Here is a 14,063-nt window from a genome sequence, read left to right as displayed (position 1 = left end):
AGGGAGGAGAGAGTTACCTCGTCGAGGTAATCCATTTTTCTAAACTTCAATTTGATTTTTAAAATCATGATGTAGCACACATCACTCATGCACATAAATTGAAGAGTAAGAATCATATTCTCTCTCTCTCTCTCTCTCTCTCTCTCTCTCTCTCTCTCTCTCTCTCTCTCTCAGCTCCATTTATGCTGTGGTTGAAAGCCCTGCCAGTTCGTTGCTAATGAATGATAAACATTGGTGTCTGGGGTTTGGAGAGGAGATACAATTATAAACACGTCCATACACTGTTTACAATGGCATGTAAACGCCTGTTTCTTATGTTGCCGCAACCATTTGCTGTTACCTGTCGCTTTCTGCTCCTCTATTTAGGGAGTGTGCATGTTGGACTGCATAGCTGCTGTTCTACTCTTAGGTGTGCTGATATAATAATAATAATCAATAATAATAATAATAATAATAATGAATAATAATAATAATATAATAATAAATAATAGTGTACTTAGGAAGCAGACCCTCTCACAAGAATACTTTATTAAAAGCAATTATATTACCGTCAAAAATAACGTTAATATGAGAGATCGCCTGGATGTTTTAAGTCCTGAACCTAGCGACGTTACGTACCGTCCTAAGGCTCAGACGTGGCACAGTCCATCTGCCTAATTATTTAGGAGCCAGTGATAAAATTATTGCTGCTTAACTGTGTAGCTTTTATTAAAACGGATCGGATGCAATTGTTCTAAGAAAATGGCAAAATTAGGATATGATTATTATCGCAGTTAATTAGTCTCGTAATATCAGCCTCGATAATAGATACTCATATATCAAGAATACGTCCACATTAACATCTTTCTTTGCTTCCTTTCTACTTCATCAACTCCAAGAAGAAGCATAAATCAACCCAGCAATCAACACATCGTGTCAACACCGGGAAAATTAGTTAACCTACATACAACGTCAAGTGCTTCTCTCTCTCTCTCTCCTCTCTCTCTCTCTCTCTCTCTCTCTTCTCTCGTGGGCTCTGTTTAATTATTGTGTGTGGTTCCTCCGCCCGACTGCCCACATACCCATGACGAAATACCTTGGCAGATGTTCCTCAAGACTAAGTGAGAAGGTTAATAATGTCTATCCTGTTTTGCTGAGGAGGATCTAAATGTGAATGAGAGTGGAGGAGGAGGTCTCGGATCCCAGAGTATGGGAACAGTCCGGAAGAATAAAATCTGATTCAATTGAAAAACCATCGATGTAAATCTTCCGTGATATTTTGAGAAGAAGCAGAGGCTATTTTAGGCTAATTAAATAAAGATAAAAGGAGCATAATACGAGAATTTACGTAATGGTGCAAAGATCAGCAGGCGGTGGAAAAGGGGCGATTAATTAACAGCATTTAAAGATGGTCTGTCGCGTTGAGAGAATGGGGAATGACAGCTTCCTGGGAAGAGTTTAGATGAATGTTGCCCTCGCACAATTGTACAGTTCCCTAGAGCCATCCTTTACGAGTATAAACGATTTATCATTAATTGCACACACATTTATATTTGCAAAAGTGATAGGCCTATTTCTCATTTAGTGCTGTGAGACCAGAAATGAATCGAGCCAGGGACTTTGCAAATGTAATCCAACTGCTCTACTATTGGTTAACCAAAATGACGTTTGTGAGTTAAATTCATTATTATTCGTGGCAAATATAAAACCCTTTGTTTCTTATGACTCTTCCGTATTGCTTCTTATAATTACATTCATAATTCTTTCTGGATGCCTAATTCTGTTCCATGATCGTTATTGACGCACAAATATCATCCGCAAACTATTCACACTAAGGTAATGATGCATTATTACCTTCGGTCAAATGGGCCATTGGCAATATATGGCAGCAGAATTCATATATTTTATATTACATGAAAAAGTCAACCCTTACTTACACGGAATTGGAAAGGGAGGAGAATTGACAGCTTAAGTTACTGACTGATTTCACGCCTCGAACAGCCAGGCAAATTGCTTATTTTCTCTCTGGGTTATTAAGTTCTGGGATGTTCTCGTTAATCGTTTTGAGAATTTTGACCAAAGTTCTTTGTCCCTGGATGATACGGAACCTCTTTAAGAGGTTACAAGAGAATTAAAACAACAGAAAAGGTTAAAGATGTCTGGTTCGCACACAATCAAACTCCTCGGCAGAAGACGCCGGAGCCTTTGATGCATTATTCAGTCCACTGCTTTCCTAGGAACTGAGAGATGTAAGACTGTGTTGTGTGATTAAGGTCTGTGCTTTCCACATCTGTCGTCAGTAATTCCGGGAATCCGGTAATTCAGAAGGTGTACCGGTTGTAGAGTTTCATTGCAGTTCCTCGAAAGAATATATTTTATATTTCTTGTACTTCCAGGTATTAAGAAGTAGTAATTAATATCCGGATGTGAAGAATTTAGAGTCCTTAATTGGCTTCTCAGTTGTGATATGATGTCATGATTATACTATGAATGTAGTTAGCCAATGATATTCTTTGAAGAAAGAGACCTCACACATGGTTTTATATTTTATGTGAATGTTAACGAATCATAATACCTACAGGTAAACAATAATTTTGACAATCCATGAAATACCTTCCAAGGAAATAAGGGAAGAAATTTATATATTTTATAATTTTATGAATGTCCCAAAAAGTTGAAGATTGACAGACGACCATATCAGCACGAAAACCCCACAATTGCAAGATAATTGTTATGCAATAGTCTTTTCAATAGAGGCTTTATTATCAACATGATACATGTATACGTAGAATTCCTGCAATATGCAGATAAGAACTTAAACATAAGAACTTAGACTTCAGGTATAAAAGCCTTTCGAATGTCCCGAAGTCATCGTACGAGAGATCTGGTCAAGTGTATCTCGTTCAGATATGTCTAATAAAGAGACTCATATAAAAAAGTAGATTGACAATGAGATTCAAGACGATGTATAGCCAGCCTTTGTAACATCCTTGGTGAATATACACACTGTCTCTGCCAGTTGCTTAGCGTGAGATTGTGGCACAGAAAAGATAGTTCAGTGATAGGGAGGACAATTATTGCCCTAAGCTTGTTTGGTATTATGGAGAGAATGGAAGCCATAGGCAAAACTACAACAAAATGACAACAATAGTCTAACGTGGAGCTGCTGTATGCTGGGCACTGCTAGTCTAAACCTTCATGGTGACAGGGTCACTTCGGCCTCGAATGTTATGACCACAATGTTCAGAATGACCCCTTTCCCTGACTCCATGCCACTGACCACCCACTCACGATACTCGCTGTTTGGAAGATATGTTTAAAATTACAGGTGAGCTACTGAATATCTTTGAAGAAAATTGTTAAAAAATACAATTAATTATTATTGACATAGTGGTCTGGCTTACCTACTAATATTTGCAAGGACCAGACCATCTTGCAACACTTCCAGCAGGAAATTCTGAGGCAGCCCTCCATCAAATCCCTCTAAGCAGGCCACAGCAATGGCTGGTTTAAGAGCATCAGGGTTGACATGTGTGGCCGAGCAATTAGTGGGCGTATCAGGTGGGCCAGCTGGGACTAGGTTGACAGTACATGGCTTCTTCTGATGGCCAACGTTATTCGTTGCCTGCAGAGCAATCGACCATAGTCTTCCCTCCTCTCAGGCACGACCGTCAGGGTCGACGTCAGTCCCTCGACGAAGTACTTGTCCGAGGACAGGATCTCCTCGCTGCCGTCAGTCCTCTTCCGCACCCAGGACCAGACCAAGTTGGAAGAAGGCTCGGCCTCCACTGTGCACCTGGCCTTCACCACTGTCCTTCGAGTTGCCCCTAGGGTCCTCTCTCGACCTGCTGACCCTGCACATATGGGGGCATCTGGACACCAGCCATTTATTTGGAATTACTTGTTAGTCAATAGAGGGTTATCTCACCTTAATACCCTTAAGTGTCTCGTTACAAGAAAATACATTTAAAATGTGTTCAAGAGGCTTTATGCCTAATACTCGTACGTCTGGCTTTTCTAAGTGGTCAAGTTGCTTCTCTTGGCTGGTAAGATGACCAGTGGGTCTTGTGTATAAGCAATGTTACTAATCTGGACAAAGTTCTAATTGTCAAAACATTATTGGAATGGAATAAAGAATTTAGGGCCAAGGCCAAGCACTTGGACCTATGAGGTCATTCAGTGATGGAAATGAAATTAAGACTACGTAGGTCTGAAAGATGTAACGGGAAGAAAAACCTCCCAGTTACACTATAAGATAATTGTCAGGAGAGTATAGATAGCAAGATGGAAAAAAGAATATGAACGGAGGTACATTAAAAGGGGTTGCAGATTAGGACCGACGGGACGCTGCAAAGAACCTTTGGTAATACCTACAGTGTACCCCGTGAGTTGCATTGATGGCATTAACCCCCTACGGGATCAAAACGTTATTCATTTCCTCACTCTAGTCAAGTTATCATTTACTAACCTCTGTTTACTTAGGTCACTGAAACATCCTTCCACTCTTGTTTTGAAATATTCTCATATCTTCATTTTTTATTCTATTTTCATTTACACATAGGAATGAGAAAATGTTTTCTTTACTCATCTTTACACTCCACTACTTAATTACTTAATTAAACTTTCTTACTTCGTCTTACTTTAATAAACTTCTTTAAAGCCAGGCAATTTTCACTTGATTCACTTGAAAATAACTGTCATTATCCAATTCATTTATTCGTCATACTTTCAAGTTCGAAGAACCAAGAAGATGAATGAATAGTACCCCGATGAAAGATTACTCATACCTCAGCTTCATTAACAAGAATCTAACTTTAGGTCCGAAGATATTGGTAATTATCTGTAACAGATTATCACACAAGATGGCAATTTGCTTTTACTTTCTCTTCTTCATTTCTAAGGAATTTCATTGATGTTATAACTTGCCTCTAGAACAAATTTCATTTATAAAGAAATATTCCTTATTTTTGGTATAAACAGGAATTTTCATATTATTAATTCCCAAACTTTTTTTTTTTTTCAGATGGAATTGGTATTAAAAAGCTTATTAATATATCTACTTTTCCTTTGGTAAGCTTTTATATTGGCTCAGTGATTACAATATTTCATTTATCTCGTATCGCTGTTATATATCTTTTCATTATTATTATTTTCATTACATAGACGATGGAATATTGTTTCCATGAAACCTCTCTTTATAATCAATCCCTTCAATCAAAACGATTCTTTCACTGAAATCCTTGAGGATTTAAGAATTAACAAGGGATTCTCTCTACGGCAAATATAAGTAAATGATATATATATATATATATATATATATATATATATATATATATATATATACTATATATATATATAATATATATATATATACATATATATATATATATATATATACTATATATATATATATATATATATGCTCACAGTTATTCACATAGGTTTTATGAATTTATTTTACTAATTTTACAACCACGAAGAGGTGATAATAATAATAATAATAATAATAATAATAATAATAATAATAATAATAATAATAATAATAATAATAATAATAACAAGAAGAAGAAGAAGAAGAAGAAGAAGAAGAAGATAAACAACTAGAATCCCACTCACAACCAAAACCACAACTCCACCATTTCAATAAGAAAGGACCGAACCTTCAGCCAACAGCCCTTAGCACCCACAGAGAACAAAAGGCCTCAGATTCCAGCCAAGAAGGAAGTTTCTCCTCTTTTCTCGAAGTCAAACGTTTTATTAAAAAATTCACGAAATGTACGAAATCTTCTACTCTCGTGGGACATATTTTACATGAGAGAGACGGAGAGACAGACAGAGAGAGATCATAATTAACAACTACAGACTCAGTAAATCATGAAGTTTCCTTGTACTCGCTTTCTCATTAAGAACTCCCAGAGATTCTCTAGTTAAAGGGAATATTAAGAAGCACATAATCCAGAATAATTAGGACGGAAATATTTCCAATCTCCATCTCGTTAAAGGGAAGGCAAATATCTTAGAATCTGAAGAGGAACGAGAAAGGGATTACGTAACATCTTGCTTCGTTCAGACTTTAGGCTTTCTTTTGTAAACCTATTTAATATAAATTATGCATATGGGACGTATCGTATACCGGTTACATACACGTATATTTGAAAGGTTACAATAGTATATTGTGAGTACGAATCACAAAAACTGCTTAATATGACTCTCTCTCTCTCTCTCTCTCTCTCGCTCTCTCTCTCTCTCTCTCTCCCGGACAACAATGCTATTCGCTTAAAGCACTTACTACATTAAGTAGCATCCCCCAACTTTCGTCTCTCTAGCAAGTCCTCATAAACCACTTTCGGGAGTCCCTCATTCCCTCATTCAGCCCAACCCATAAACTTGACCCAGAAATCCGCAGCAGCCTCTTCTGGGTCCTCCTCAAGGTCAAATTACTCTCCGAGTTTATATTAGGCAACTCGTTCCCCTTTGTATGTCAAGCAACACTCTAACTCACCAAATAAGTCGTCAGTTTATTCTGCTTCCTTAGTTAAGCAATTGCCGTTCCATCCAGCGCTTCTTCCTGCTCTTTCAAAACACTTACTCACATCACTGATCCTCCCAACATACCCACAGCACATTCATCTTCCAAATTTCTAGCGACCTCCAATTCTGCCAGTCTAGACTGACACGATTTCACTGCCGGATACAGCAAGACCACACACAGACACACTACAACAGTCGCTATCACCAGCCATCGATCACCTCTATAACATTTACAAATCCCCTTAATACGCCCAAACACGGGGAGGAGGACACAACCACCCGCGACCACCCTATCCTCCTCTATCGACTCTATCTAGTGACCAGAGGCTGTATTCTGGCGTTCCCTTGGTCTCAGGAGTCAGGGGGAGGTGAGTGGATGGTCACATATTTGATGTTTCCTTATCTATCGTTTACCTGAGTAAAATTGCTTCTTTGAAACGTTATCTTGGTAATGAGATACACTCGTTTATTGTTTAGTTAGTCCGTATATAAAATATGAAGGCTTATCCACTGATGGTTTATCCATCAATGTGCGCACACCATACGCAAATATATTAATTGTCTATCTCAGTAAACTTGTTGGGATAAAAAAAAAAAGAATAAAGAGCTAATGCAAGTCAAGTAAAATGCGGCAAATTTTGAATCGAATAATTCTTGACTAAAAAAGATAATCAGGTTTTACTAAGGCACACATAATTCACCCACAGGGGAAGCTGCAGCAACAGATCAATGACTTTATCGATCGCAGAAGAGACTGTAAGAAACTCAGATAAAGAACAGCCAAGAAAAAATAAATATTCCATCTGGAAACGCGAAGAGAGATCTTTAACAAAACCAGGACTCCATAATTTTGGAATTCTGAACAAGCCTCGCTACCCTTGTCAAAGATTTGAGACACGAGACCTCCTTTGTCCAAAGCGAAGGGGAGGCATACGAGAGATGGACTGTAAAGGGCACGACCTGACCAGCTTCGTACAAAACACGACCTTTTCGTACCTGCCTCTTGCGACTCTGCAGATCCTCGAATGACCCTGTATGACCTTAGAAAGTCATACGACTGGTGTGGCTTTTTCCTGTGAATTCTAAATCATACGAACGTTTTTTTTGTATTAGACGCGACTAAGGAAAATATTAGAGAAGACTAAAATCATAGTTATATAGGGCATATAGAAAAGATATAGTATTCGTCTTAGATAATTTAAATCTAACATAAACAATGCATAGGTAGGTTGAGTTTGACAACTGAGACAGGGCTGATAAATTCAGCGCCTTGTAATTTTCTTTATTCAAAGATATCTAAGGAAAAATTAACGTTCCTTTTTTTAAGGTAAATGAGCAATGGGGAGTATGTCGAGCAATATCATTGAAACTGCCCTTTTCATAAGAACAAATAAAATGAAGCCTTTTCTTTTGATCCGCATCAGTAACTTGAAAGTTGATGGAGGTGTCAGCTTCCTTACGGAGTTAGAGAAATGAAATTATTGGAAGTCATATTTCGAGTGAAAATTGTAGGTCAGATATTTTTATGATATTGGTCGTTCGAGTAAGGGAGAATAAAGTCAATATTTCCTTGTGGCGACGAATCTTGATTCGCATTTTAAAGAATAATTTAGATTTTGGTGTACAATCTGAAATATTTATGGCTACACAACGCATATATGTGATCATAGTATGTGTTCGTTACATAATTTCCTCTTTCATTTTGTGAATCTATTAATTAGCGCCCCTGCCGAATCTTAGCTTTTATTTGGTAGGAATCATTTTTAGCTGAACAATGGCTAGGACCAAGCTAACTGATATTTAATTCTGGGATGTACATTATTTAGTCATTTGATTTTACGAGTATAATTGGTCCCAACCCAAATTCACTTATGCATTTTGAAATAAATATAGTTTTTTATTTCTGTTTTAACCATGCAAAGTTTCGTGTCCCAGCTGAGAATCGATGGAACTGCTTATATTAAAACCTCTATTGATATAAACATCCCCTTCGAAAATCTACACAAGAAGGAACCAGTTTTTGAGATGACATTTGAAAAGTCCTGCGTCTACAAAGATTTTTAAGCTAAAAAAAGGCTGATATTTATGGATGGTTCCAAAAACCTAAATTATCCTTCGTAACTCCTGTAATTCTTCTCAAAGTCGTAGGATGTAACTTTTAAGGAAGACTCCAGTCTTTGTCTCATTGATGTAAACTGTAAAGTTTACAGTGTAAAAGCAGCATGACTTTCAATAACTCTCTCTCTCTCTCTCTCTCTCTCTCTCTCTCTTTGCTAGATTAATTCATGTCAAAACCCGTTTTCTCTGAAACTATTGATAGACGAAAGCGTATGAGAGAGAGAGAGAGAGAGAGAGAGAGAGAGAGAGAGAGAGAGAGAGAGAGAGAGGCCCACATACAATAGGATTGGCTAAGGTGGTCTATAGTATACATTTGTTCAGCTTTCTTTCCTTGAGAACAGAATAATAATTCCTTGAGGTATCCAATCACCCTCCAATCACTCTCCACCCCCTCCCCAACCTCCAATTCCTCCTCCTCCCACATAATGAACTTGGACCCACAGAGACCCCCAGAAACCCAAATCTGCATCGAGAACTATCTAAAAATATAATCATATCTTCCATAGCCAAATTCTGTCCATTAAAATAATTGTAAATCCATCAACTTTTGACATGTTTTACAAAAAGATACGCAAACAGACGGAAAACAAAAACACATTCATAATCACATGATGATTTTAGCCTCGCTGTCACGTGAATGATTTATATGCTACAATTTATGGAAGGATGATACGAAACGGGATGTCAAAGCTGACCCGTTTCGACGCTATAGAGAAGAATGACTTCAGATAGAAAACCAAATCACTCAGGCTTTAATTTCGCTGGTAATAAACTGTGATACACACACACACACACACACCTCCAACCCAAGACTCACGTTGGACTGTCAGCAAAAAGGTGTTGCTGACGGAACGGCCGTGGGCGTTGGTGGCGACGCAGGTGTAAGACCCCGAGTGGCTCCTGACGACGCCCCTGAGGACGAGCGACTGTCTTCTGATGACGACTCCCGCCCTCACCCTCTGCCCGATTTTCTCACCCTGGTGGGTGGAAGAAGAAAACGAAGAAGAAGAAGAACAACAAGTTATATTACTATTTTGTTAAAAGCGATCATGGGAAGTAGAAACCTTATTTTTTCCCTCGAAGTATCAATTATAATACTTGCAAATAACTTGTATAAATTTGTATTGGAGTGGAAGATAAGTGAAATATACATAGTTTATTTATATAATCTATAATCGTTTAGCTTTTACTTATGCGGAAAGGCAAGGGATGAGAAACAGACATGAAGCTAAAAATACAAATCTAAACATGATTTTAGTTCACGATTCTTGAGCACATTTCATAAGAATATTCTAGTCATCTTCATATCTTCATTTCCTGATTTACTTGTATCCAACAAAGTAACCTTTTTAAAGTATTTATTAAACCTTAAAAACTCTTTTGCTTAGAATGATTAATAAAAACCAATTCCAGTAAAACCGATCTTTAGTATAAGTTAAAATCAGAACTAAAAAAATTGAGAAAACCCGTTTGATGCATCATGAAGCAAACTAAATTTATAACTCAATTATTATCTAAATCCTGTGAATAATTTACTCGGGCAAAACATCTTTTGAAAGCAGACTTGACATTGATTAAAGAGAGAGAGAGAGAGAGAGAGAGAGAGAGAGAGAGAGAGAGAGAAGATAAACCTTTTTCTGTCCCCAGATGCCTTAGACGTGAATGAAAGAAATGAGGTTACAGATAACAGGGCCTCACATTATGGTACCACTCGATGCGGTGAGACCCTGGGGTTCGATTTGACGTGGCACTCGAAGCAGACGTCGTCCTCCTCCTTGATGTTGTCGGCCTCCAGAGGTCTCCCGAGGGTGAGCTCCACGATGGGCTCGTCTGGGAATGGAGCAGAGAGATAACTAGATAAATAGATACATCGATGAATAGAGAAATAGGAAGATATGAAACGCAAGATGTCGACGGGTGATGAGGCTACTGAGGCATACGGACAGAACGAGAAGGAAAAAGAATCTAGAGGACATAGAGAGAGAGAGAGAGAGAGAGAGAGAGAGAGAGAGAGAGAGAGATCTTGTAGGAACGATTAATCCCTACAAAACGACCCATCTCCTCACAATAAAAAATGAAAATCAAAATAATAACTCTTTATAAGCATTTCCTGGTGTACCCAGACAAATGAGCAGGGAAAGTTTATAAAAATGTTCCCGTATATTATACTGCTTTGCATTTGCCTGGAGTGATTATGAAACAGAAAACGTTTTTGAAAATGCAGGAAAGAAAGAAGATTAATTCTTCAATTTTATGATTATGAATAAAGTCATTTCCTAAGTTTCATATGCGAATACTAATTATGAAATGAGGAGCTGAGATTTCCTTTAATGAACATTAGAATCCGGTATCTTTTATGATTAATTTTGCCCTTTCTGCTTTTATATCTTTTTAATTCCACTTTTGAGGTTTAATCAAGAGTAGAAAATAAGAAATCTCGACGTCTTTACTATAACCATCTTACATTTATACCTAATGACATCATATTCGTATAGTTTTGGGTTTGAAGATTATTTGAGTGAACTTTATATACAGGAGTTAGAAGACTATTCTAGTTAGACCTCCAGAGTAATTATAGAAATATATTTAACATTGCGTTCAATCTCTTTATATGAGTTCAGTAACAACGGTTTTGTAATCTGCTGGGAATACCTGTGCTTGTATCATTTACAAACGGAATCGTCTTGGTTGACAAAAAAGAAACTAAATTGAAGCTGTATAGTTTGCACAATCTATGACTTTGACATATTTATCGTAAATATCGACAAGCAGACTTCTAAAGTATATTTATCTAAAGAGGAGCTTACGATTCTGCAAACAAGTGATGTATCAACTAGATATATTAAAAGTAAACAATGCACTGTAAGAATCTTAGCAGTATCGCTACACACTAGATATTAATAGTATATATCCCTCCACTCAATGATTGAAGATGACGATGACAAGGAACTCAAGAACAATAAAGAGAGATTTGAATGACACACAAAGGGGTAATGGGCAGATATCTTTGGCACTGAACCAATAGAAGACGAAGCCCGACTAGACAATCTACTTCCCATCTCCTTGTCTCCTCCGCCATCCCTCAATCAGCGAGCGAAGGCGCAATTACCTCTTGCACTCACAGAAGACAGTGAGCTTTCTCCTGTCTGACAGAGGCTCCTCCTCTTTGGAGAGGGCGGGATTCACACCTGTGCAGGTGACAGTCGTCCCGTCGTCTGCTCCCGTCACAGCGACGGTCAAAGTGGCTGTCGTGATGTTGCCGCCGTCTTGTATCTGTGTCGTGCATTGACAGGAGCGGTTGAGGTCTATTAGGAAATGGTTCATGGAACACTGCCTTTTATTTTCTGGCTGCCAAAGGTTATGTTATAAAATCTGAAGAACTGATTCTCATAAATTCATTTCAGATTCACTAAGATTCAGTGAATGACCGACTTGGATTAAGCAGGGACCAAAGGCTGAATTGGGGACCATTGCTTTTAACATTCAATAATTTCTATGGTCACAGGTGTAGGTTGAAAGAAAACAGAATATGCCTCGCGATTGTGACGGAAATCGTAAAAATTATATTATTCGTCAATATATGAGATTTTATTACTTTAAATAAAAAATTATTTTTCTCAAAGATTTTTAAGCGTTTTCAAATAAAGAACCAAGATAACCAGGTTTTAAGGATAAACAGTAATGAGTTATTTTGGCAATGTGGAAAAAAATTTCTTTGTAATTACGAAAGTTGACAGTTGAGAGGAAAAGTCCGAAAGAAGAGTTATGAGAGAGAGAGAGAGAGAGAGAGAGAGAGAGAGAGAGGAGAGAGAGAGAGGCAAAGTCATGACATCCAAAAAAATAGCGAAGAGAAAGCTATCTTCATCTGAAAGCTGGAAGAAAGCGTATCTAGGCCGAGGGAAAGGCGAAGGATTATATTTCCAAGAATGCAGGATATTTCCCAAGTCCTGACAAAGGAGGGTGAGATGCTGTGGCAGGTATAGGATTCCTGCGAGGAATGTGGAAGGAGAAAGGTTCCTTGTGCGTTTAGGAGTAATTTGTGATGTGAGGATCCAGGGTTGAGGGTAAGTGTGAGAGGAGAGGAAATGAAGGATTAGAAAATGGATAGAAATTGAAAAATCAGACTAAAATATCTGAACTGGAACCAAAATTTACATGTAGCAAAGTTCGCCATTCATAACGAAAGATTCGCGCATATATGAAAAAAATGAATTAAATGATAAATATATAAAAAAATATCGAAAATGAATGACAAAATTAGGGTATTTCTCTAGATGTATGATAACACAAACTTTCCAAAATTTGGCAGACCCTGACACCCTTTTCGAAAAAGGGTTCCTTGAACTAAATCTGGTATCCAAAGCCTCGAAACGACGCGACAGACTTGAACCAACGCCCACGAAGAAAAATGGTTCCCAACGGTTCCTCAGAGTCTGAAAACCACCAGATGCACTTACGGCGTGAGTAACGTGTGGTTCCAAGGACCTTCTACCCCTCCACCAGGAGAGGTGCGCCGGAGGATGGGATCCTAGGTGGGGGACACACGACGCTTACGGTGGACCTCGACATTGCAACGATAGGACCCGGTTCCAGTATCCGGACTTCGACTGGGGAGACTGGGAAAAGAGAGCCTGAATTGTTTTATGATATAATAAAATAAATGTATAAGAGACCATAAAATACCAGAAATTAATCTCAGATCCCAGACATAAGAACTATACAGTAAACACCCGCCACTGGCACTCACGTGTGATATTGAGGGACACAGAGGCACTCCGTGGAGGAATTATGGCACCCTCCGAGGCGTTGACGTGTGTGGGCGTGTGGGCGTAGCAAGTTAGAGACCCACCCTGGAGTTCCCTTTTGGCTGTGACTGACAGCGTGGCTTCGACTACACTCGTTCCTGATGGGAAAGTGATTCAGCATTTTATTCGTGTTGGGGAATGAAGTTACTACGATGATGTCAATGAATGAACTTTTGTGACGCCTGGTTCTTTTATGAATGAAGTTACAACAAATTAAATGAATTAATGTTTAGGACTCTTCTCACTGTGGTTATGGTAATGAATAAAGCTACTACAACAATGATAGAAGTTATAACAACAAAGTGAATAGCATTTGTGGCCCTCGTTGTGATAATGAAATACCACAAAAAATTCAATAAACTGCCATTGGTTATGATATTGAATAAGATTATTACATCAGAGAGAGAGAGAGAGAGAAGAGAGAGAGAGAGAGAGAGAGGCTAAGAAAAGGATACTCACCTGTCACAGGATCCCAAGAGGAGTGAGAGTGCAGGAGGGGGAGTTCCCTTCCTTCATTCCACCAGCTGAGAGATTGCGCAGGACTCCCTCCCACGCTCCTACAGGTCAGTTCCGTCAGTTGGTTCTCCTGCAGGGGTCCTACTGTCCCCACCATCTCTCGGCCTTCCCACA

At 38.4% G+C, this 14,063-nt stretch overlaps 2 protein-coding genes across 2 annotated transcripts in view; both read right to left on the bottom strand.

The window, feature by feature from the left end:
• Positions 1–2,728: 2,728 nt before the first annotated feature.
• On the bottom strand, positions 2,729–12,116 carry LOC135213448 (uncharacterized). Its single transcript, XM_064247402.1, has 5 exons — positions 11,738–12,116; positions 10,327–10,458; positions 9,446–9,605; positions 3,384–3,851; positions 2,729–3,278 (listed from the first exon to the last, which is right to left on the bottom strand). The coding sequence occupies exons 1-3, from the start codon at positions 11,950–11,952 to the stop codon at positions 9,581–9,583; spliced, it is 372 nt and encodes a 123-aa protein (XP_064103472.1). The 5' UTR covers positions 11,953–12,116; the 3' UTR covers positions 2,729–3,278; positions 3,384–3,851; positions 9,446–9,580.
• A 1,212-nt stretch (positions 12,117–13,328) lies between these two features.
• LOC135213360 (uncharacterized) overlaps positions 13,329–14,063 on the bottom strand; it is a 4,553-nt gene continuing 3,818 nt past the window's right edge. The window contains exons 3-4 of the mRNA XM_064247338.1: positions 13,893–14,063; positions 13,329–13,531 (exon numbers count right to left, since the gene is read on the bottom strand). The exon at positions 13,893–14,063 is cut by the window's right edge and continues 24 nt beyond it. Coding sequence (XP_064103408.1) covers positions 13,344–13,531; positions 13,893–14,063 — 359 coding nt within the window. The 3' untranslated portion in view covers positions 13,329–13,343. The remainder of the gene's footprint in view (positions 13,532–13,892) is intronic.

The sequence above is a fragment of the Macrobrachium nipponense genome, chromosome 42 (assembly GCF_015104395.2).
Source record: "Macrobrachium nipponense isolate FS-2020 chromosome 42, ASM1510439v2, whole genome shotgun sequence".
Taxonomy (NCBI): domain Eukaryota; kingdom Metazoa; phylum Arthropoda; class Malacostraca; order Decapoda; family Palaemonidae; genus Macrobrachium; species Macrobrachium nipponense.
This window is presented reverse-complemented; position numbering and strand designations above follow the sequence as displayed.

What these genes read in the sequence shown, in the direction of transcription:
- LOC135213448 (XM_064247402.1), bottom strand. Translation starts at nt 11,952, where the DNA reads ATGAACCATTTCCTAATAGACCTCAACCGCTCCTGTCAATGCACGACA. An exon ending in GTCTTCTGTGAGTGCAAGAG is followed by an intron (nt 10,459 to 11,737) that starts GTAATTGCGCCT and finishes CTCCATTCCCAG; the next exon opens with ACGAGCCCATCGTGGAGCTC. An exon ending in GCATCGAGTGGTACCATAAT is followed by an intron (nt 9,606 to 10,326) that starts GTGAGGCCCTGT and finishes TCCACCCACCAG; the next exon opens with GGTGAGAAAATCGGGCAGAG.